At 41.6% G+C, this 24,583-nt stretch overlaps 2 protein-coding genes across 4 annotated transcripts; one reads left to right on the top strand and one right to left on the bottom strand.

The window, feature by feature from the left end:
- On the bottom strand, positions 1-10,632 carry Hnrnpul2 (heterogeneous nuclear ribonucleoprotein U like 2). Of its 2 annotated transcripts, XM_005331479.5 has the most exons (14): positions 10,095-10,632; positions 7,905-8,040; positions 7,529-7,605; positions 7,196-7,335; positions 6,719-6,809; positions 6,508-6,620; positions 6,050-6,313; positions 5,776-5,898; positions 5,037-5,165; positions 4,372-4,540; positions 2,189-2,389; positions 1,106-1,179; positions 740-847; positions 1-624 (listed from the first exon to the last, which is right to left on the bottom strand). In XM_005331479.5, exons 1-14 carry the CDS (start codon positions 10,630-10,632, stop codon positions 544-546), a joined length of 2,244 nt encoding a protein of 747 aa, XP_005331536.1. In that variant the 3' UTR covers positions 1-543. The 2 variants fall into 2 exon arrangements, 1 of the variants encoding a protein (XP_005331536.1); XR_005733465.2 differs by lacking the exon at positions 1,106-1,179 and having other exon boundaries at positions 583-624.
- An 808-nt stretch (positions 10,633-11,440) lies between these two features.
- Ttc9c (tetratricopeptide repeat domain 9C) lies at positions 11,441-22,664 on the top strand. 2 transcript variants are annotated; one of them, XM_078045837.1, is made up of 3 exons: positions 11,441-11,556; positions 17,212-17,394; positions 20,770-22,664. In XM_078045837.1, the coding sequence occupies exons 2-3, from the start codon at positions 17,226-17,228 to the stop codon at positions 20,862-20,864; spliced, it is 264 nt and encodes an 87-aa protein (XP_077901963.1). In that variant the 5' UTR covers positions 11,441-11,556; positions 17,212-17,225; the 3' UTR covers positions 20,865-22,664. The 2 variants fall into 2 exon arrangements, with proteins under 2 accessions (XP_077901963.1, XP_005331535.1); XM_005331478.5 differs by having other exon boundaries at positions 11,514-12,580.
- The last annotated feature ends 1,919 nt before the right edge of the window (positions 22,665-24,583 follow it).

Raw genomic sequence — 24,583 nt, 5'->3', positions numbered from 1 at the left:
TTAGTTGGTGCAAGTGATTGATAAGAGCCAATCGTTTATTTTCACTGCCCCGGTCACAAGCGCTTCCTCTGGCCCACTCCTGCCTGCTCCTACCTGCTATGGAAGGTATTCTCACACTGTTCCCCTTCTCCCCACACCACGACACCACTGTCCCTTTCTTGGCTGCCAGTCCAGCTGCCTTAGAATGTCAGAAGGGTGACATTTTTAGTTCTTTTCCTGTCCAACTGCAGGGTATAGAACAGGCAGCTCTAAGTGCTGCTTTCTGCGCAAATGTTTTTGATTACAAATATCTAACTAGGTTTGAAATGTTTTATAGAATAAGACAATATTCTTTTCAACAAACTTTAAAAAAAATGTACAGTTTTGTTGTTTGTTTCCACCTCCCACCCCCAACCCCTGCTTGCGCACCCTCCCCCCCAACCACCCTCCCCGGCAGCTCAGCCCCACCCCGACAGCCCCTGTTTTCCTTGGTTGTGTTTTGGGGGGTGCCTGGCACCCCTAGAGATTCAGCTTCGTGGCTGACAGGCGTCAACATCAGGGGCTTCACCGATACCCTTGGTAACCGTAGTAGTTCCTGTAGTATCGGTCTCTGTCCTGGGGGTGGTGGTAGTAGTAATTCTGCCACTAGAAGAGAGGTGAAACCCCATCAATCGGAGCCAGAGCTGGTTAAGGATGAGAAAGCACAAACTCATCCTTCTGGTCCTGCCCCCACCACCCTCTACCCCAGGAAGATACTCACATCCCGATTGTATTGTCTGTAATAGTCTCTGTATCTGTTGTACTCATAATCTCGCCCATAGAATCGATCATAGTCTCCCCTGTATCGATCATAGAAATTACGATAACCCTGAGAAGAGAGGAGGAATAGATTTATGAGTTTTCAGCAGCAGCATGATCACCATTACCCCCTCTTAAACATCTCATGTCTTAGTTTGATATTATAAATACAACAAACACTTTTCCCAGGATAAATTCTTCCAGATGAATACATTAAAGGGCAAAACCCTAAGCCCTGAGAAAACAGCCCAAACCCCTCTGCTCCCCCAAGCCAATAGGAATGGCTATCACAGGCCAAAGGGAAGAGCAGAAGGAGAGCTGCACTCACCCCTCTGTTTCCAGACTGCCCCCAGTACTGCTGCCCGTAGGCCCGGTTGTCGTAGCCTCGGCGCTGCCCGCCCACTGGAAGAGAAATGGAGAGCGCGCTCAGACAGCTGGCGTGGGGTCCTGGCTCCACGTTTGAGTGGAAATCAAAAAAGTGGAGCCAAAGGCAATTCTGGGAGAATTGGAAGCCTGCTTGGGCCAGGCTCACACATGTTACTTAAAGCACCAGCCAGGTTCTTTAAAAAAAAGTCTGGGGGGGAGGGCAGAGGAATCAGAGACATAAGAAAACCAAGCCACCTTGTTTTTGAAGCTCCCCAATTCCTGCAAAACATTTAAGATGGCAAAAGTATACATGGCAGAGTTAGAAACACAAGTAAAAACTGCCATTTTAAAGTCACAGATTCAGCCCTGGAAGACCCAAGATATCATACAACTCATATCCATCATTTTATACAAAGGGAACAAAGTCTGTTCAATATACTCCTTTTCTTGAGGGTGGGAATTATTCCTAGCATCCAGCATGTAGCAGGAACTTAAAACTTCTGCTGACAAACATACACACACACACACGCATGCACACACATTTTTAAAGAGTAATGAAGGTATACTGGAGGTTCAGATTTAAACTAGACATTCAGTGGGGAAGTTTCATTAATAGCCTAGTTTCCTTTGTAAACCCCCAAAATTACCAAATAATGTGTTTACTTTCTGATCTATACAGCTGGGTTAATCCAAAAGACAAAGCAGCAAAAAAACTTGAGAATCAAGATTTCACTGCACAAATCCTCCTCCTAACACACCAACACAGTGGAGAACCCACATTAATGTGAAAACTAGACAGACCAGAAGGCACCGCACTTTTCAAAGAAACATTTTTGTTGAAAAGTGTTTTTTTGTTGAAGGATTATGAAATAATCATAAGAAACAGCTGGGGGGTAAATGATATAGCAAGAAGTAAGCTCCATAAAGAAGGCACTTCCTTATTGTTAAGGACTTGTCTTGGTTTCCTGGCTTTTCACTGAGGGTCTTGCTGTACTCAGCACAAAGGACAGACTGAGGCTGGGGGCTGGCAGGTTCCAGGACTCACCATATCCTTGGCCTCGGCTTCGGTTCTGCCGGTTACGCTTGTTCCGGTTGTTTCGGCGGTTTGTTCGCTTCTCGGAGGGGGGCAGCAGCTTTCTTGCCTCTTCCTTGTACTTGGTGACAATGGGCTGAGCTTCCTCCTTCTCCAGCTCCCCATATGTCACCTCATCCATATAATCGCATTTTTCAGGCAGAGAGAAGTTGGCTACAAGAGTAAGAGAGAAGCTTGTGGGCCTGAAAAGTGCATAGACGGGTAAGAACTCATTATGAAAATTTTACTACAGGAAGCAAAAGACTTTCTAAGCCTCATTTAGTAATGAACAAAAATATACTGGGATCATACGGACTCAAATTTAAATAATCAAATTCACTTTCTCTTCCCTAAGTTTCCCTAAATTCTATCAGTCCCAGGCAAAGAGTTATCTGCTGACAGTATATTTACAAGTTCTCAAGTGATCCATAACAAATCAGTAGTGAACTGATTACAGTTTCTTATCAGGATAGAAGTAACAGAAGCTAAAAGTAACTGAGAAAGTTTTGGTGTTGAATAGATATAAGAGAAATTCAAGCCCAGAAGAATCTCTTAATCTACAAGGACCACAGAAAACAAAGAATACAAACGCTCTCATTCACCACCTGTACAAGACTGGAGACCATATTTGCCAGTCTCTGGACATTAAGTTCGTAGGTTAAGTCTGAGGAGAATTCATTTCAACAGGAATCCCATGATTTTAAAGAAAACCCAGTTAGCCCTGTTTTATAAAACTAGAGAGATGAGTCTTAGAGAATGGCAGTTTTTTTTGTTTTGTTTTTTAATTTGTAAGCTTAATCAGGTGGTGAGTCCAATTGCAGCTGCTATACCAGATGTGGTTTCTTTGCTTGAGCAGATTAATACATATCCTGGTAGGTGGTTATAACTAAATTTCTGAACTAAATTTCTGATTGCCTGACTATTAGTCATGCACTGGCATAATTCATTCTATATAAACTTGGAGGACCTGGCCCACAGATGTGTAAATCAGTCCTTATGGCTAGGAATTATCAGAATATAAAGAGCCAGCAGTTGACAGGGTAGGTGCGATGCCATCAAATAAGACAGGAAGGAGGGCTGGGGTTGTGGCTCAGAAGCACAGCACTCGCCTAGCACATGCAATGCCCTGGGTCCAATCCTCAGCACCACATAAAAATAAATAAATAAAGGCATTGTGCCCAACTACAACTAAAACAAATATATATATATATATATATATATATATATATATATATATATATATATATTTTTTTTTTTTTTAAAAAGGAAAGGAGGAATCACAATCCTAAGCAAACAGGAGGAAGGAGGGGGGTCAATCAAAATAGCTAAGGCTACCTCGTGTGGACTTTGTCTCAGGCATTGTAATGTATTAATGATTTCATTCAATGCCAAAAAAACAGTTGAGTGCAGTGGTCTTCACCTGTAATTCCAACAACTCAGGAGGCTGAGGCAGGAGAATGTCATGTTTGAGGCCAGCCTCTGCAATTTTGTGAGACATTGTCTCAAAAAATAAAAAGGGCTGGGATGTAGCGGAGTTCAATCCCCAGGATCACAAAGCAAAACAAAAACAAGCCCTGCCCATATGCCCTCCCCCCCAAAAAAAGGGCAAAGAACAACAAAATGTAAGCCTATAGGTAACAGAAATCAAGATATTCCCATCACCACATTTTAATCTGAACTCTACTCCCTTTCCAAGGAATACAAATCCCATGAAGGGAGAGTTTTTATGCTATTTCCTTATGTTTAGAACTGTGCTGGACAAAAAGGAGACATGCCATAAATATTTATTCCATTAGTAGCTATATCTCAAGGAAGTATTAATTTATTACTTTTATTTTTTTGTAGTGCTGGATGAAACCCAAGGCCTTACTAGGTGAGAATTCTACCACTCAACTACTATCCCCAGTCCTTACATGAGTTTTAATTATCCTGTTATCTATTACCATTTTCCCTATTTTGGGTCTTACACAGGATGAGTCAAGGGGTGACTGCTTCTCCAATTACTCTGCTCAATCATTTATTTCAAGTGCTTACATTCATTAAATAGCACTTTAGATTTATACTTCAGATGTGGAAAGTCACTCCTGGTACTAAAGGATCCCAATACAGTGTGCGCTGAACAGGGTCAGGATCCCTCACTTATAATTTTAGCCCACCTTTCATCTCTAGCATTATAGACTCAGGCACATCATCTCCCTCCACTTCCTTTCGCAATTCCAGCCTCTTCTTCCAATCTTCCTCATTAGGGACAACCACCACCACTTTCCTGGAGAACGTCTTGAATAGCAATAGCTTCCGCCGCTGGCCAGAGTTGTATACATTACACTAGGATCAGGAGGAATAACAGATGTTTACGGATTAAAACCACCACTCAACTTCAACCATATAAGATTAGGTCTCAATCATGTAATACATGATCTCCTTTAATTTTTCAAACTCTATGTGACTGTGTTTTGTACATCAGGAAAACTGAGGTTCAGGTAAGGTTGAGAGACTTGTCCAAGATCACAAATCTAATAAGTGATAAGAGTCATGACTCAAATGAGCTCTAATTCTCCTTCCATTGCCTCTATTATATGAGTCCACATATTCTCAGACAAAAATACTAATTTGAGATACCTCTATAAAGTTCCATAAACATTAAAATCATAACTCACAACCAGTTTGTCATATTAGGTAAACCTAATTCTGCCCCTTAATTCAGTCTATTTATGCACCCCACTTTGACTATAAACCAGATTTATCAACTTAACTGGGTGCCAAATTTTCATCCTTGCATCTTCTATAAAAATCAGGTTTCTTCTGAATGTTTGAACAATACCTGATCAAGAATAAAGTTCCTTTTTGTCCGGGAAGCAATCTGGACCAGCTTACTAAGGCACTGGGAAGCTTGCTGAACTAAAAGGTCTCGGCTTTTAGGGTCCATCTCTGGCTCTTCAAGCCCCTTCATCTGGTAAACATAAGGGAAGGGAAAAGGAAAGCAAGGAGTTATGCAGTAAGTGAAAGCCCAAGAGCCACTGCCACTGCTTTGATTCATTCCTCTCTCTCAGTTATAAGAATGTTGTCTATTTCCAGTCCACCTGGATGATATATTTAAGATTTTGTCTGTATTCAGAAATTAATACAGCAGAGAAAAAAAAATTTTTTTTTTTTATTTAAAACAAAGATAGCTGGGTGCAGTAGTGCATGTCTGTAATCCCAGCATCTCAGAAGGCAGAGGCAGTAGGATTAAAAGTTCAAGGCCAATCTCAGAAAGTAAGACTGCCTCAAAACATAAAAGTAAAAAAAAAAAAGGTGGGGGGAAGTGGGGGAGTAGGGAGAAAGGATTTAGTTCAGTGGTAAACACTGTTCCTGGGTATAATCTTGAATACTAAAAACAAATGAACAAACAAATGAACAAACCCACCATCCACCCATACACAGAAAAATTTATGACTGTTTGTTGGACCCTTGTTCTCAGACACTTCAAAGACCAACTTTTTCACTGACAACAGGTTATAGGAGTTTATTGGCACCCCCAAAGCGTATAGTATGTATCTGATTAATCCCCAAAAACTCACCCTCATTTGATTAAGCACAGTCTCAGCTCCCAGGACATTGTATCTTTTCTCAGGATTTTCTTTTGCGTATTTCAGTGCCCACTGGGTCTTTCCAGATCCAGGTAGTCCCACCATCAGAATCACCTGCAAGTAAAGAGAACCAGGAATGTAATGAAATGTAGGCCACTATTATAAGATCCAATTTAAGAACACCTACCCCAAATCAGTTTGGTAATGCTTAGAGAAAAGATCTAGCATTACAGACCTAAAAGTTTGTGTATAGTGTTTGTCATACCTCACACTCTTCTATGGTCTTGGGAGGGACTGCGGTGCGAACGCGGTCCTCAACAGGCACAGCATGGATAAACACATAATCTTCCGGTGGTGGGAAAAAGGGCTCCTCCTTCTGACCGAAGTTTAATTCTACAACACAGTTTTTGCAGAGGACATGGGGTAGAAGGGCCCGATCTGCCAGGGATTCCTTGTTGATCCGGAATGCCACACCTAGGTCTTCTCCATTCTTGGAGAAAGAAAGTTCTACTTCTTCAGTTTCAAAATTCTATAAGGTCAAAAGACATGAGAATTTATGGGTAAAGAGGTTTGAGGTAGATTAAATCTTATCTTTTAATCTTTTTTGACACTCAAACTGTTACATGCATCAAATGCATAAAAGGTAACAGTTGATGGGAAGCACAGTTGAATTTCTAGGGCTCTTTATCCACCCCATCAATCTACAGCTTCAGGAATACTTACAGCAAAGCAGCCAATGACATCATTCTCCCCAAAAGTCTGGCCAAATTCCTCAAATTGCCCATTCTCTGCCTTGAGTCCCCGTCCATCAAAACCATAAGAGAATTCATCCTCACCTAGAACAGTCAACAAATCAGTCACCTATCCCCAAAGTTCCCACAGACTAAGCAACATGTTAGCAAACACAAGCAAAGAAGTTACAAAATAATGTTACCGAGTTGTGGAAGGGAAAAATCAACAGACCACCCAACTCGAAGGAGAGAAACCTCTGTGCAGCCTTCTTTCATTGGGAGATTCTGGGTTACCTGGTTAAGTCAGAAAAGGAATTCTTACATACTCTAACTTAGGAGCAAAGTCTGAGTTAGAAATACACATCTCTTTTGGTGGTATTAGGAACTGAACCCAGGGCACTCTACCATTGAGCCACATTCCCATTCCTTTTTGATACAGGGTCTCAATAAGTTGCTGAGGCTGATCTTGTGATCCTTCTGCCTCAGCCTCCCAAGTCACTGGGATAATAGATATGTGCCACCATGCCCACCTTAAAAGACAATTTTTATACAAACAAAAAATGACAACTATTAAAATTGAATATTGGAATAACTTTCACTGAACTTAAACCAAAACCATGGAAGACAACCTATTTGACACTAGACAGTTTAATAAATGAATGATCTTCATGAGCTAGTACCTTGGCTTCAAAGCAGACTTTTCCCTTTGTTACTCCATAAGTACTCCTTGCCCCAGACCAAAGGGTGGGGAACTTCTCTGAGAAGAGTGGCTGCCCTCCATAACGGTCTTTGCTTACTTGAAAATGGAGATCCGAGGTATCTATTAAGAAAGAAAGATGGAATTGATTTACTATAGTGGTTAACACATGAGATCCACCAAAAGTGTACAAATATGCCCAGTTGTTACAAATGGACACAAAGTCTCTTGGAATTTGTTAGCCATGAAATTTTAATACCCAGAATCATTTTTAGGAGATAAGTTAAAAACCCCAATCTATCTGCCTTAGACATACATGTGTCCAGGTTCACAAGAGTTTGATCTTCTTCCTCATCTTTTGCCTCTTCTTCTGGAGGTGGTGGAGACTTTGAGCTATATACATGAGAGAAAAGCAAATACAATGTAACCAAAGTCCTGTTCTTTGAGGGGTGTCTGCAGGACATTATGTCCATTTTAAACTCTCAGTGAATATCAAATCCCAGCAGACAGCTTCTTTCAATAAATGAGAAACGGCAATAGGAGCTTCTATGGTAGATTCAATCTAAAAACTTATGCCTACAAAAACCTATTCCATTTTTAATCCACCCCTCCTTCCAGACTCTCCAATCAACACCAGGTATACCAAAATTAGAGTAGACACTCCCTTCAAGGAAAGGGACTGTTTCCCTCACCGGCTGTGGTAAGCCTCCTCTCGGAATTCATAGTAAGCTCGGCCATGTTCATCCTTCTCATCCCGCTGTCTCTTTACCCCCCGCCGCTCACCATCTGAGCCTGCTGGTTTTGACTTTTCACTATCTTGATCATCTCCTACAAAAAGGAGGGAAAGAAAATCAGCAGTTTTCATACTGGAGTGTAGAATAAGCTCAGACCAATAGAAACTAAAGGGGATCTGAGGATCTGTCTAATCAAAATAGTCAGGTTATTACCACTGCATCCATAGAACATTTTATTTCCAAACATTAGCTTTCTGTCATTGGCTGGAATTTTATGGTGGGAGGGAGGACATTATGGACTAATTACAGTCAAGCAGTTGATAAAAATTGGACAATTTTTGCATTCTAAATTTATCTGCTTAAATCAGGTCAAACTTGCAGATTTCCCCGTTAATACCACACACACACTCAAAAATACTCCTAGATCTTTGACAAACCTTCAGGTTAATTTTATTTCAATTCTTACCAGATTTGAAGGTAGGAACTTAGTATTTTTAATATTTTCCCAGATTCATGATATAAATAGCTCAAATTTTAGAGTCTGCTTTTCCTGCATTAAAGTGCATAGCTGCTCATGGCTGGTTTATACAGCAAATAAACTCAAGTACATGATACATAACTATATTCTTAATCAGGTAATTTTTTTTTAACTAAAAGTTGCAAGAGCAAACCATCAAGTCATAAGATACCCATAAATAATACTGCATCTTTACTGCAGGTAATTTGGGGCAGAAAGGTGTTGCCATATATTTAGCAACGTTCTTTACAAAAGGGTCGGGGACAGTTTTTCCTTACACTTTTATATTTTGCAACACTAAGAAGGTTTTTATTTATTTTGTGATGCTGGGGATCAAACCCAGAGCTTCCTCCATACCAGGCAAGCCCTTTACCACTGAGCTAAATTTCTAACCTAAGAAAGCTTTTAATTTTTTTTTAAAGCAGTCTTTTATCCTTCAATGTTTTTTATGTGCTATTTGAGTACACACAAGTCAAAGGTTACATAATATGATTTTTGTTCCAGGACATCAGACAAAATCTGCAAGGTGTGTGTGACTGTTGTAAAATAGGTTCCAATTAACTTGGTAGTAGTCTAAAAAAAACATTATAAAAAGAACTAAGGCAACCCAATTTACAGTAAGACAAGGAAGGAGCTCTAGCTTCCCTCCCTGATAGATACTGTTATGAATCAACTATCCATCCAATCACTTCAAAAGGAGAAAGGTCACTAACTCTCTGTGGAGTCTCTACAAAGTCTCTCCCACCAGGTTACTCAAAGGACTAACCAGAACCTCAATCATTTCAATCCAGGAAGTCTGGAACCTGAAATGTTCCTGTACAGTAAATCTACAAATATGTCCATTCACTGACTCAGAAAGATGATTAAAATTTAGTCCTAAGAATACAGGCAAGATAAATGCCCTAGCCAAGTTACTTGTTCCAAATGCACCAGATTAAGACTTTCTCCACTAGTTAACTATTAAGCTCAACAAGCTCACACTAGAGGCTGTCCCCTACTGCTCAGGCAAGGAGCAAGGTTAAATTTCCAGATTCTCCGCGTGGCTCAATATCTATCAATGTTTTTTAAAAAATATTTTCTTAGTTGTCAATGGACTTTAATTATATGCAGTGCTGACAACTGAACCCAGTACCTCACACATGCTAGGCAAGTGCTCTACCACTGAGCCACAACCTCAGCCCTCAATATGCTTTTGACAAGAGAACTTTGATGACTTAATTTATTGCTTAATATTTTTACAGTGAGAAAGTCAACAGTCAGCTCAAAGGCCTACGCCTGCAACTGTCAATTGGCCCCCATAATCACCAATTCCTTGGCTATGAAAAAGGTAAGGAACACTGAGAGAGACTGCTCCACAGGTAGCTCTCAAGCAGTTCTGAGGCAAAATAACTCTTTCATCCATTAGTACTAAGGAACCAAGTTAGGCTGGAACCTAACCTCCTGCAAACAGTGGAGCCACAGAAGTAGCCAAACCACTCAGAAAGGTGGGCAGAGGATGAAAGCCACTATCCCATCGGGAATCGTGCACTTTCAGGTAAGTGGGAACAAGGGATCGAACCCGCGACGCGGGGCGAGGTGCTGGATAAGGGGTGCACCCAGCAGGTTGGAGTCGGGCACTGCTAGCTCCTCACCCTGTTCCTCTGCGGCTTTGTCACCCGGAGCCTCGGATCCTGGGGTCTCATCCCCGCTCCGCTCCTCGGGTTCGTCTTCCTCCCCTTTGCCGGTGCCCTGCTCTTCGCCACCATTTACGCCACCTGACCCGGCGGTGGCCTCTGCCTGCTTCTCGGAAGCATCGGGCTCGGCCGCGGCCTCCAAGGCTGCCGCCTCCGGGGGCTCTGGCGGCGGCTGCGCGGCCTGGCCCGAGGCCTGAGCAGGGGGTGGTTCCTCGTCCTCGTCCTCAAGCAGCGCCTCCTCGTCCTCCTCCTCCTCCTCTTCTTCGTCCTCCTCGTCTCCGCCCGGGCCGCCGCCCGGCGCGGCCACAGGCCGAGGCTCCGCCTTGCAGGCCCCGCCGGGCCCGGACCCGCCACCGCCAGCCTCGTCCTCGAGCATCTCGGCGTCCAGCGCCTCCTGCAGCCGCTGCGCCAGATCCATCTTGAGGCCGCGCGAGTCCAGGCCCCGCCGCTGCAGCTCAGACCGCAGCTCGGTCACTTTCAGCCGCTTCACCTCCATCGCCGCCGCCGCCTCCTCCGCCTCCCGCCGCCTCCTCCCCTGCGAACCGTCGACCGAGCCCGACCGCGCAGGCGCCGCCGCCGCCCGCCTCCGCCTCACGCGCCAGCACTGGGCCCGCGCGAGCGAGCGCACGCACGCACGCAGTGGCGGAGGCCGCGCAGTCCCCACTGCGTAGTGTTTGTGTCGCCTTCTTCCTCCCCTCCCCCTTTTGCCTCAAGGAGCCCAAAACAACGCTACTGGGAGCAGCTTCCCTTCCAGCCCTTCAGTTTCCCTACCGCGGGCGGGCGCGCGCCGAGGACGACGGAGTTCCCTTCCTCCTCCTCCTCCTCCTCCCGCCCCTCTCGCTCCCCGGGCCAATCAGCGACAATGGTTTTACCGCGCAGCCGCAGCAGGGTCCGAGATGGGCCAGGCTGGCTGCGGATCAAGTGCCTCGTAGGAAGGAAGAGTGTGCGCGCTCGTCTTTCCGTACTTCAGCCAGGGGTTTGCGCAGCCGCCCGGAACTCCCCTATCACGCGCCCCTCCAACTCTCTCACCACTTGTACTCCGGGTTCACTTCCAGTCGCCACAGCGTCTTAGGACTGCTTGCTCGGCGGCTTGTCTTCCCTACTCCTGTGTATGCAACAGCGTCTTGACAGTAACTAGAAGCTGTAAAGGAAGCTGTTGCAGCATGAAAGCAGTTGTTTTAGTGACTAGTAGGCAAAAGGCTCTCCAGAACCAGAAAATACACTGTTCCTTGGCCTTCCTTTTCTGTGAATGTCTCAACTTCTACCTAGCAACAGACTCCCTGATCCCGCCTTATGTCTCTCTCACTGGCCAGCTTGAATCGTCGTCTGCCGCTCTCATTGGTCATCCGTGATGGTTCGGATTTTTCCAATTGGCGAAGAGACCAGGGGGATCTTTTTTTTTTCGGGTTGGTCCGCTAAGGTAGGCGGGGTCATTTCTGCGGGATTACTTTTCCGGAGCCGCTTCTAATTGGATGGTGTGGCGCAATGCGCGCGACCCTTTAGCTACCAAACTGTCAGGAAGGTAGACTCTTTCCTCTCCGTGCTCCCGCCCTTAAACTGAAACCCGGGAAGAGACTTCCGGGCTTGGCCTCCGCTAGGCGCCATAAACTGGCCGGGCGAATGGTGCCTTGCAGTTGGATCGCTTATCAGGCCTCCTCCGCCTCGCCTGAGGGTAGGGAGCACGGATGTCATTCACCTCGGACCTTCAACTCACAGCACAGACAATCCACAAATGCCTGTTGAATAGGACAAATAAAGAGCCGGGATGGAGGAAAGCCCTCTTGTGTTTTAGCAACTGTCACCGCCTACTCCCTTCTTCTTCCAGGTCAGGGGGGGTGTGTCCATAAGAAAGGGGGAAGCGATTCTGCCGGCGTTCTCACGCCTGCCGCATTTCCCTAGCACGGCCGTTAGTTTTTCGCGGAGTCTCTTTTCTCCAGGGTTGATTCTTTAGGAAATCACTTAATCTTTGGCTTCATTTTTCCCACATTCTTTTCCTAACTAATTTCCTGCATTTCTGGAGACTGACAAAGACTGCAGAGAAGTGGTGTCGGGGGTGGCTAGAAACAAGCAAAGCTTCCCTCCCGGGGTCTCTCCTGGAGAAGAGTAATCAAGTCGGCTACCAAAATCAATTGTTTTGATCCCAAGCCCAGAGTTTCAGTGCTCTTTCACTTCCCAGTTCCACTAGAGCAGTGGGCGACCAAGAGTTATGGAGAAACGCCTGCAGGAGGCTCAGCTATACAAGGAGGAAGGGAACCAGCGCTATCGGGAAGGGAAGTACCGTGATGCAGTGAGTAGGTACCATCGAGCTCTGCTTCAGCTGCGGGGTCTGGATCCAAGTCTTCCCTCCCCGATACCTAATCTAGGACCTCAGGGCCCGGCTCTCACACCTGAACAAGAAAATATTCTGCATACGACCCAGACAGACTGCTACAACAATCTAGCTGGTAAGAACAAGGCCGAAGGGTGGATAGAGAACGTCAAGGCAGTAGCATAAAACTGAACCCTGGGGGCGGGGAATCCCTGAGCAATCTTTTCTACTGTCTTCCAGTTATTCGGACGCGAATTGAAATTTATTTCCGATCTATAGAGCACTCAGAGTTGCTATAGAGCAGGGCTTCTCAAACCTCACTTGGACTTTGTTAAAACACAATTTCCTAACCCCTACCCTCAGAGATTCCTATTCAGTTGGCCTGGGGTGTGAGTCTTAGAGGCTCTTCAGTGATGCTGATAGTTTTAGAACATTTTACACAGTATAGATAAAAACTGGCATTGTTTCTTTAGATAACTCGTATCTTTAGTCTTGGATGGCCTTGAGTGAAGAGGTGAATGCCATAGTATTGACTAGGATTAACTTACTAAGAGAAAGAAGACTTAAAGTTTGTTCTGTGACAAGCAAAATAATCATAGAACTAATTAACTTATTTTGCAATGTATTAAAAATGTTTTAACAATCCAAGTTCAGGCCACACGAATTATTAGGAGCAGTTTTTATGTTTCCTAATTGTTGTTTAAAGAGTGACCCTTCCCCCCTCCCAGTGCTGGAAATGGAACCCAGGGCACAGGCTGTATTACTTGGCCACACCTTTCCCCATAAAAAGGGATTTTTAAAAATCTAATTGACAATACTTCTTAGCAATGGATTGTTGAAAACCTAATTCTATTCTTAAACTCAAGTAACAATGCTATTCTTAAACTTAAGTAACAATAATAGCAATTACTGTAGCTTGTTTTAATTAAGTCAACAATTATAAGGTGCTGAGGATTAGCAGTGTAATAAAACACATAAAGATCCCTGAACACAGGCTGGAAGTGTAGCTCAGTAATAGAGTACTTAAGTTGTTTTTTTTTTTTTTTTTTTTTGGGGGGGGGGGACCAGGAATTGAATTTAGGGGCACTCAACCACTGAGCCACATCCCCAGCCCAAGATTTTTTAATTCTAATTTGTTATATATGACAGCAGAATGCATTATAATTCATATTATAAATATAGAGCACAATTTATTATATCTCTGGTTATACACAAATTAGTCACACCATTCCTATCTTCATACATGTACTTAATGTCCATCTCATTACACCGTCTTTCCTACCCCCCATGCTCCCTCCTTTCCCCTCCCTTTCCTTTGCTCTATCTAGAGTTTGTCTAATCCTCCCATGCTCCCAGCCCAATTTTTGTATTTTATTAGAGACCGGGTCTCACTGAGTTACTTAGTGCCTCACCGTTGCTGAGGCTGGCTTTGAACTCTTTTTTTTTTTTCTTTCTTTTTTTTAAGAGAGAGAGAGAGATAGAATTTTTAATATTTATTTTTAGTTTTTGGCGGACACAACATCTTTGTTTGTATGTGGTACTGAGGATCGAACCTGGGCCGCAGGCATGCCAGGTGAGCGCCCTACCACTTGAGCCACATCCCCAGCCCAAGGTGTTCAATTTTAAAAAGATGGTTAGGGAGGGGCTGGGGTTGTGGCCCAGCAGTAGAGCATTTGCCTAGCATGTGTGAGGCGCTGGGTTTGATCCTCAGCAACACATAAATATAAAAAAATAAAGGTATTGTTTTCCAACTACAACTAAAAAAAAATAAAATAAAAAGGATGGTTAGGGAGGTCTCCTAAAGGTGAATTTATTAAATACATGGATAGATACTAATTAAGCCGTTTACATATACTAACTTATGTGTCACAACAATCCTTTGAGAAAGCTTAAGGAAACAGTGTGGTGGGGCTGAAATTCAACCCAAGCAGTCTTAATTTCAGAGCTTAAATTCTTTTTCTTTTTTGGTACATAGATTCAACCCAGGGGTGCTTTATCACTGAGCTACACCCCCAGTCCCTTTTATTTTTTTTAGTTTGAGACAGGATCTCCCCAAGTTGCTTAGATTGGCCTGGAACTTGTGATCCTCCTGCCTCAGCCTGCCCAGTTGCTGGAATTACAGGTGCATGCTGCTGTACCTGGCCAGAACTTAAATTGTTATTACAGAATTCTGTACTTTTTTTTTTTTTTTTTTTTTTGGTGCTGGCACATGCTAGGCAGGTGCTTTACCTCTGAGATATACCTCTGGACCTAAATACTGTACATATTAAAGAATAGAGTATATATTAGTGAATTGATCAAACAATAAAGACACAAGATATTTTAGATATGATACTTGTAAATACTCATCACCATTGAATATATCATATGTTACTCTGTTTATTTCCCATCTCTCTGATTAAATATATGTTGCCTTGACTTTTAGGTGGTTTTTTGGGACTGTGACTTAGGCATCTCTAAAGCCTCTGGGGATGCTTGGTAGATGTTCCATAAAGATGTATTGAATTGGCCTGGTTTGTCTTGAGAGGTTGAGGTAGGCTGGCAAGTTCAAGGCCATCTTTAGCAACTTGGTGACCTAAGCAACTTTGAGAGACCCTATTTCAAAAAAATTAAAAAAGGGCTGAGGGTGTGGCTAGGTGGTTAAGCACCCCTGGATTCAATCCCTGGTACAAACAAAACAAAACAAAATTAACAATTTTCATTTATTGAGTTCCTATAACATTTTGAGCAGTTTATTTACAAAAATTCTCCAAAGTACTTAATGCTTATCCTCATTTTACAGATAAGGCAATCAGATGATGTCACTAAAATCTCCACTGGCATCTCATCACATTTAGGAGAAAATCCATATTTTGACTCTTGCCCACAGCACTTAACACAACCTGACTCCTCCGTATACTGAAAGTTGAAAGCAAATTTCCCCTTTCAAACTTGTGGGCTCTCTCTACAGGACTAAAATACCTTGTCTTTTGAATGATTCCTGTCATTCAGATCTTGGCTCCAAAGTCACTTTCTTTTTTTCTTGCTGCACTGGGGATTGAAATCAGAACCTTGCATGTGCTGGGCAAGTGCTCTACCACTAAGCTACATCCCCAGTCCCGTAATGTCATTTTCTTAGAGAAGCCTTTGGTAATTGAGCAGCATTCTAACTTCATTCACTATCTATCCCAACAGTTTTATTTTCTTAAAATTTTAAAAGTGTTTTGTATTCCTCCCAATTTCAGATTAGGACACATAAGCTTTATTTAATCAACAAGATGTCTACTTTGTTTCTTTTGTCTTTGCTCCTAGTTCAGTATCTAGTACATGGTCATGTTCAGTTGCTAGTTGTCAAATGAATTAATGATGCTAGGGTAATGGATTAGTTGACTGCTGAGTGAATATGTACATATAAATCATACAACCACTTGGTGGAGATGTTGTAGAGGGATACATACATAAGCCTAGGCCCTTTAATGTCCTCCTCATCCTTGAATTTTGATCCATCTTTGCTTCACAATTTAGTAATAGTGTACTTAATTCCCACAATTGTGAAATGGGGAATATATTTTCCTTCCCATTTTGGCAACAGGGATTGTATCCAGGAGAGCTTTTCCACTGAATCACATTCCCAACCCTTTTTATTCTTTGAGACAGGGTTTCGCTAAGTTGCTGAGGGCCTTGCTTAGTTGCTGAGGCTGGTCTTCAACTTGGCAATCAGCCTGCATGAGCCTCGGGGTTTCTGGGATTACAGACATGCACCAGTGCACCCTTCCTTCTTTTCATTACAGAAAGGGGCTGGAACTGGGGGGCTAGGATATAGCTCAGTTGGTAGAGTGTTTGCCTCATGTGCATAAGGCTTCTGGGTTCAATCCTCACCCAGTAGGGATGGGGCAGCTAGGGATGTGGTTCAGTGGTAGAGTGCTAGCTTACCTATCATGCATAAAACGGTGGGTTTGATCCCCAGTACAGTGGGGAAAAAAATTAGAGAAAGACAAATATTGCCTCCTAAGCATTTTATATTTCGAAGTCCCATTAAATGGTCCAATACTGAAGGGATACATTGTCATTGAGAATGATGCTGATTTTGGAGTTAGAATTTGATTCAAATTTCATAATCATTCCACCTAGCAGCTGTGAGATCTTGGACAAGTTGTTTAAATTCTAAGAGCCTTGATTTATTTATCCATTAAGTAGTAATAGTGTGGATGAGATGATTAAAGAAGATAAGAGTAAACCAAACACAAAGAACAATGCTTGCTATTTCTGCTATTTCCTCACAATTAATAACAAACAGTGGGTTTTTTTTTTTTTTTTGTAAGTTATTATTTGTTTGTGCTGGGAATTCAACCCAGGGTCTCATGCATGCTAGGCAAGAGTGCTACCACTCAGCCCCAGCCCACAATCCCTGTTTTTAATGAAATGGAAGTACTAGAACTGTGGTGAAATACAGAATTCAGAACACAATCATAGGTAGAACAGATAAAATGAAGAAGTGTTTTAAATAAAATTGTAAAGAATATTCTTTCTGGTTTTATAACTGGGCCTAACCCAGTGCTAGCTATAAGAATGCAATTGGCAGATCTCAAAGATTGCAAGCATATAAACCTTTTATTCCCTGCTGTATCTACAGTGCCTGTAAGAGTTTGTGGCAAATGAGAGACATGCATATTTGTTCAATGAATGAACATTGAGATCATTTTTGTTGGATACTGCCTGAAGTTGGAGTGGAATCAGTATAATAAGGCTTTCTTCCTCCTTCTTTCCACGTTTTATTTGGCCCATTAGCCTGTCTCCTTCAGATGGAGCCTGTGAACTACGAGCGAGTAAGAGAATACAGTCAGAAAGTCCTGGAACGACAGCCTGATAATGCGAAGGCCTTGTATCGGGCCGGGGTAGCCTTCTTTCATCTGCAAGACTATGACCAGGCTCGGCACTACCTCCTGGCTGCTGTTAATAGGCAGCCTAAAGGTGAGTGAGAAAGGTGTTGAAGTGGTGAGGACAAATAAAATTGTCCTGCTAGCCTGGCACTGTGGCTCAAGCATATAATCCCAGCAACTCAGTAGCCAAAGCAGAAGAATCACAAGTTTAAGACCAGCCGTGGCAACTTAGTGAGACCCTGTATCCAAGTAAAATACAATATAGGACTTGGAATGTGACTCAGTGATTGAGTGCCCTGAATTCAATCCCTAGTACACAAAGTATACAGTGAAAAGACTTCTTCCACACCTGTGTTCTTATTTCAAGAGAAAAGCAATATTTATTTATTTAGTCATTTATAATATCTTTCTTTGGGCTGAAGATGTGGCTCAAGCGGTAGCGCGCTCACCTGGCATGCATGCGGCCCGGGTTCGATCCTCAGCACCACATACAAAGAAAGATGTTGTGTCTGCCGAATACTAAAAAATAAATATTAAAAAACTTCTCTCTCTCTCTCTCTCTAAAAAAAAAAAATATATATATATATATATATCTTTCTTTATGTATTTATTTTTATTTGGTGCTGAGGATTGAACCCAGTGTCTATACATGCAAAGCAAGCCCTGTACCACTGAGCTACAGCCTCAGCCCCTTTATTAATTTTGTATATATCCTTATGAAATATATGGCTATTTTTATTTTTTATATGGTGCTGAGAATCAAATGAGTGCCTCACATGATAGGCAAGCCCTCTGCCACAGAGCTATGGTCCCAGCCCCCTAGCCCTTTTTTGCATTTTATTTAGAGACAGCGTCTCACTGAGTTGCTTAGGGCCTCACTAAATTTCTGAGGCTGGTTTTGTCCTCACGATCCTCCTGTGTCAGACTTCCAAGCTGCTGGAATTACAGGCGTGCAGCACTGTACCCAGCTTGCACTGAGATTTTAACCCAGAACTTTGCACATGTGAAGCATGTACTGTACCAATGAGCTACACCTCCAGCCTTATTTTTTATTTTATTTTTAAAAATTTGTTTTAGTTGTGGATGAACACTATACCTTTATTTTTATGTGGTACTGAGAATCAAACCCAGTGCCTCACACCTGCTAGGCGAGCGCTCATATGTACAAGTTAAATTTTTAAAAATGTATTTTTTTTTCTTTTTTGGTATTAGGAATTGAACCTAGGGGCACTTTACCACTGACCTGCATACCGGTCAGTCCAATATCTCCAATCTTTTTATACTTTTTCAATATTCAGGATTTAACTTCAGGGGTACTTTACCACAAAACTCTATTACCCCAGCCCTTTTTATTTTTTTTATTTTGAGACAGAACCTAAGTTCTGAGACTGGCCTTGAACTTGAGATCTTCCTTTTTCAGCATTCTAAGCCACTAGGATTATAGGCATGAGCCAGCATTCCAACTCCCAATCCTTTAAAAAATTTTTTTTAAATATTTTTTTAGTTGTAAATGGATGCAATATTTCTTTCATTTTTTTTTTTAAAGAGAGTGAGAGAGAGAGAGAAGTTTTTAATATTTATTTATTTATTTTAGTTATCGGCGGACACAACATCTTTGTTTGTATGTGGTGCTGAGGATCGAACCCTGGCCACACGCATGCCAGGCGAGCGCGCTACCACTTGAGCCACATTCCCAGCCCCTGCAATATTTCTTTATGTATTTATTTTTTTATGTGGTGCTGAGGATTGAACCCAGTCCTCATAGGTGTGAGGGAAGCACTCTACTACTGAGCTACAGCCCTTAGCCCCCTTTTCAAATTTTGATACAAGATCTCCTTAAGTTGCTCAGGGTCTTGCAAAATTGTCCAGGCTGGCCTGGAACTTGGAATCCTCCTGCCTTAGCCTCCCAAATCACTTGATTAAGGTGTGGACCACCTGGCAACATGTAATGTTTTGATAAGTTATGTCATGTTTAAATCAGGTTGAACATCTCTCTTCCTTTTATTGTTTAATTTTCTTTTTTAAAAAATATTTTTAGGGGTTGGGGATGTGGCTCAAGCGGTAGCGCGCTTGTCTGGCATGCGTGCGGCCCGGGTTCGATTCTCAGCACCACATACCAACGAAGATGTTGTGTCTGCAGATAACTAACTAACTAAATAAATATTTAAAAAAATATTTTTAGTTGTAGATGGACATGATGCCTTTATTTTATTTATTTTTATGTTGTGCTGGGGATCGAACCCAGTGCCTCACATGTGCTAGGCAAGCACTCTTTCACTGTATTATTTCTTTATAGTGAAAACTTCAGACCCTTCTTGCTTTTGAAATGTATATTTTCATTTTCTGTAGTCACCCTGCTATGTGCAAGAGGGATTTGAGAAGCACTGTTCTTCAACATTCGTTCCCTAGCCTTTTTGAGTGTTACTGTGGATCCCACTGAATAACCTTAATAATCCTCATTCTGCCCCCTTTCCAGCTGGATACTGGCTTGTGCTTTAGCTATCATTCTGTCCCTTAGCTCAGCTAACTCCAAGCGTGACCTAGAAAAAGAGACAGCCTACTGAGAGAATTTGAGATTTAATACTTTGTTTTCAAGGCAAAAAGAACACTGAAGATCATGACATGCTCATTCCTGTGTTGGTTGGTTTACTACTGAAAGTTGTCTCCTTTTTGTGCATTCTGGAGTGAAGAGAGGGTCCCTAGACAAATCTCACTAATTTTTTTTTTTTTTTTTTTTAAAGAGAGAGTGAGAGAGGAGGGAGAGAAAGAGAGAGAGAGAGAGAGAGAATTGTTTTAATATTTATTTTTTAGTTCTCGGCAGACACAACATCTTTGTTGGTATGTGGTGCTGAGGATCGAACCCAGGCTGCACGCATGCCAGGCGAGCGCGCTACCGCTTGAGCCACATCCCCAGCCCAAATCTCACTAATTTAAATTCATGCCAAACCCACTCTGAATTAATAAAGATATAAATTGAAAGTTTCTTAACTTTCAATTATATAGATTAGGTACCACCAATGCAAATAGTATCTTTAGAAGCTCTGCAATGATGGTAATAACTATTTCATCAAATTATGAAATTATCAACCAAAATTATAAAATTATCAACCAATCCAGCCCTAGCAGATTACGTGTGGGGTTGGGTACTGGGGTTTGAACCCAGGGCTTCTTGCATCCTAGGAAAGTGCTCTACCATTGAGCTACTTTCCTAGCCCTTTTTATTTTATTTTGAGACAAGGTCTCCCTAAATTGCTGAGTCTGGCCTGGAACTTGTAGTCCTCCTGCCTCAGCCTCCTGAGTTGTTGGGATTATAGGCATGTGCCAGAGTGCCTCATTAATTTTTGAAGAATTAATGTGGCATTAATCAATGAAATTTACTATTGAATAGAATAATTGTGATATATTCACTAACCCTAGAGTGCAATTATGGTCTAACTCTTAACTGCCTTCTCAATCATCTCCCAAGATGCCAATGTCCGGAGGTACCTTCAGCTAACGCAGTCAGAACTCAGCAGCTACCATAGGAAAGAGAAGCAGCTGTACCTGGGCATGTTTGGTTAAAAAAGAAGAATGATGCTCTTCCATTTGAACTTAGGTGAACCATTAAAGACCCATCAAGGGGAAACCTGAGCCTGAGCAAGAGAAATTAACTGTATACCTCTGACCCAGATGGATTTCTGTTTTGTTTACTATTCTGCACAAACTTTGTATTACTTAGACCATCTGTGTCTGTCTTTTTTTTTTCCCTATCCATCTGTTTATTTGCATGACTTTCAATATATGTTATTGTTGGCAATGTTTGCCTTGAAAAATAACCAGAAAACATTCATCAGCTACAGGTGGAATTAATTGTATTTCTAGCATAGATTTAATGATAGATATTGCTAGGTATATTCATATTCAGAGGACAATGCTAACAGAGGATGAAATGGTAAGGATAAGCAGAAAGCAGTTTCTTCCTTTGTTTTCTTAGATACCCTAAGCCAAACAGGAAAATATATTTTTTGTGGAACTAGATAATTATAAATTGGATCCAAATGTATTTAAACGAAAGATTTGAAATTAATCATTTTTATTTAAATTAACTCCTTTTTCTCTTCATATTTCACGAACATTCAGATTCTTTCCCCCCCACAAAAATATATCTAGTTTCTCTTTTTCCCCCGGTAATTCTAGTTCTTGCTTTTGCTTGTACTCTTAAAAGTTTTGAAGTCATATATTTAAGTATTTATGTAATAACTCTTCAGCCCTTGTATCTCTCATTAAAAAAAAAATGCCTGAGTAAATGTTTTAGTTTTTAATAGGTGCACATCTATAGTATGCTTGTTTCTCTAAAAAAAACTTAGGCTATATTACCAAGTCTTCTAGAAACAATACCATGTAGAGCAGGATAAAAACTTTAATACTCTCTTTACCTTTCCTTGTATTTTGTAAGAGCACAGGTCCTTGTGGAGGAGGGCAACAATAAGGAAGAGCTGTGATTGCTTAGTGTCTTGAAAGCACCTGATGGAACTCTTTGGAAGCTGTTAGGCAGTGGTGCAGGTTGCAGATCTTTGCTATTCTGGCTCAGTAGAATGCTCCATCAACTAGGAGCTCCTTTGTCATTCTATTTACTCATTGTGGATAATATCTGCAATGATGTAGGTACTAAATAGTAGGTGAGTTCATACATCACACACTCCACCTTTGTAAGGAGAAGTAATATGCATGTGTCATTATCCAGCATAGAACCATAAAACAAAACAGATTTCAGAAAAGAAAAAACTAAACACTCTCGTCCCTTATCAACAACCCAGTGCATTAAACTCCTCTTTGTTCCTCTCTATACCTTTAAATAACTTGACCATCAGCTTACAGCAGAAAGTTTTTCTACCAAAAAAAAAAAAAAAAAGAAGAAAGTTTTTCTACCAAATAATCATATGGAATCCAAAGACAGAACTAAAAAAAGTATAGGGTTACTGGTGAAATTTTGTCATGGTGAATCTTATCAAGTCTGTTTAGCCAGGTTATCCTTGATGTTTCCTGTAGTAATTTTTCCATCCACTGATTCCTACCCTTCTCCTTGATTATAAATCCCTACTTGTTCTTGTTGGAGTTGAAATTAAGTCCAATCTCTTTCATCCCCTACTGGAAGACCTGGTTACAGTGGTTCCTATACCAATTGACATGACCCCATGAATACAGTACGCCTTACTATGCTTTAAATTTTTTTTTAAATTTTATCATGGTTGCATGTTTTGTTTGTTTGGGGTTTTGCTTTATGATGTTCTATGGTATTTTAAATTTTTTTCAAAAACAATGTTACAGTAAGCTGTTTTCTGTATCAATGAGGAAAAAATAAAACTGGTATTTAAAAATGCATTTTAGAAATTTATTTCATTAATTTTCTTCTTAGCACTACTAAGAGAGAGCACAGCACTTAGGTTACATTTCAGGTTTTATTTCAGAGGCTTGCTCTCAAAGAAGATGTTAATGAACAGAAAAGTGGACAAAGGAATGCAGTCTCATTCAGATCTTTCGGGGTTCTGACAAGCCTGCATCCTGATGGAATTGGCCAGGGGTCCCTAAATCTCTGTATTCAAAAGTTTGTGGAGGGGGAGGCCACTCTCTTTACCAAACCTTAATTGTTTCCACAGGATTTAATGATTTTGAATGAGGACAGGAAGCATTCATGGTGATATGAAGGGTCATACTTAGGCACATGTAAGACAATTAGAAACTTTGTTTCCCAAATTCAGAACCACCACCTTCACAGTTTGCCTGAACCCTGTACTACCTGTACTAACATGTAGTCACTACTTTATTTACGGACTGGTGAGGCTCAGTGATAGAGGGCCTAGCACATTCTAGACCCTGGGTTTGATTCCTAATACTGCTAAAATTTTTTTTAATATGTATTTTTATTTAAATTTTATATTTTTAGGGACAGGATCTCATTATGTTACCCAGGCTGGCCTGAAACTCTTGATTGATCCTCCTGCTTCAGCTTCCTGTGTAGCTGGGACTAAAGATGTGTACCACCGTGTCTGGCTTTAGAATTCACTTAGCAATGAAAATGTTAAGCCTTATCAACTTTCACTTCCCATATTGTCCTAGTAAGAAGTTTCATTTGTTTTTCTTCAGGACTGGGCAATAAACCCAGGGCTGTGCATAAGCTAGACAAGTGCTCTACCAATTGAGCTCCTTCCCCAGCCCTTTTTATTTATCTTGAGATGGGGTCTCTCTAAGTTACCCAGGCTGACCTTGAACTTGGGATCCTCCTACTTCAGCCTGTGAGTACCTGAGAAGCAGTGAAGAGGCTTTCTATGGCTCAGTCTTTACTGCTCAGCTCTCTTTACTATAATTCCAAAACAGTTTGCTAGGAAGAATTTATAGTCCATATGATATATGGACCCCAAAAGATAAAAGGGTTTTTTTTGTTTTTTGTTTTTTCACCTTTCCCTCCCACCCTGCTTTATTTGCACTCAGGTCCCTGAGGGAGACACTTAATCAGTTCTACTGATAAGTTTTTCCACTACCTGGCAGACCCTTTCTCCTACATTTCTAGAGCTCTTTTTCCCCATCTGACATCAACACCCTAAATTCCCATTTCTTTGCTCCCTCCAATGACAATAGCAACCTATATGACTTTGGGTGACTAATAAAACATCTCTAGGGTGCTGTTACCATGCTTTTGAAGTGAGGGAATGGGACCAGAACAACTGTAATATCCTCTCATGCAGAATGTCTTACTTTAGCTATCCCAAGCAGCCACTATTTCTAATCTCAACAGGCCCTCAACCTCCCTCCACAATTCCACCGTCATGAAACTTACTGTTTTCTGCCTTTCGATTTTTCATCTTTGGACACCTTGGTTCATATTTACAATATGTAGGCAGAATTTTCAAGTCTTTAACACAGTGTCTTTCATTGAAACAATCAAAATTCTTTCTACACAGACAGCAAAGGTGACAAGGGAACAAAACCAAACACTCAAAAGAACAAGAAAACAATTTCCAGTTCTTGGCTAACTATGTTCAACAATATTTTAGACCAGCATATCACGCATAGTGCCTGGAATCAAAAGCTGGTTCAAATCCTGATTTGCCCCTTAGTCAACTCTGTGACCTTGAACAAGTAAACTTGGGGCTTTTTGATTTTGGTACCTGGGATTGAATGCGGGGTGCTTAACTACTGAGCCACATCTTCAGACCTTTTTTTATTTTATTTAGAGACAAGGTCTGAGTTGCTGAGGCTGGTCTCAACTTCCTGAGCCTTTGGGATTACTGGTGTGTGCCACC

This window comes from Ictidomys tridecemlineatus, chromosome 4 (genome assembly GCF_052094955.1).
Source record: "Ictidomys tridecemlineatus isolate mIctTri1 chromosome 4, mIctTri1.hap1, whole genome shotgun sequence".
Lineage (NCBI taxonomy): Eukaryota > Metazoa > Chordata > Mammalia > Rodentia > Sciuridae > Ictidomys > Ictidomys tridecemlineatus.
This window is presented reverse-complemented; position numbering and strand designations above follow the sequence as displayed.

Excerpts from the sequence above, each read along its gene's own strand:
- Ttc9c (XM_005331478.5), top strand. The coding sequence starts at position 12,343 with ATGGAGAAACGCCTGCAGGAGGCTCAGCTATACAAGGAGGAAGGGAAC. Across the intron at positions 12,581-17,211 it reads CTGCTACAACAATCTAGCTG|CCTGTCTCCTTCAGATGGAG; the intron begins GTAAGAACAAGG and ends TTGGCCCATTAG. Across the intron at positions 17,395-20,769 it reads TGTTAATAGGCAGCCTAAAG|ATGCCAATGTCCGGAGGTAC; the intron begins GTGAGTGAGAAA and ends TCATCTCCCAAG.
- Hnrnpul2 (XM_005331479.5), bottom strand. The coding sequence starts at position 10,632 with ATGGAGGTGAAGCGGCTGAAAGTGACCGAGCTGCGGTCTGAGCTGCAG. Across the intron at positions 7,606-7,904 it reads GAGGAGGCTTACCACAGCCG|CTCAAAGTCTCCACCACCTC; the intron begins GTGAGGGAAACA and ends TCATGTATATAG. Across the intron at positions 5,166-5,775 it reads CTGTGCTTAATCAAATGAGG|ATGAAGGGGCTTGAAGAGCC; the intron begins GTGAGTTTTTGG and ends TATGTTTACCAG.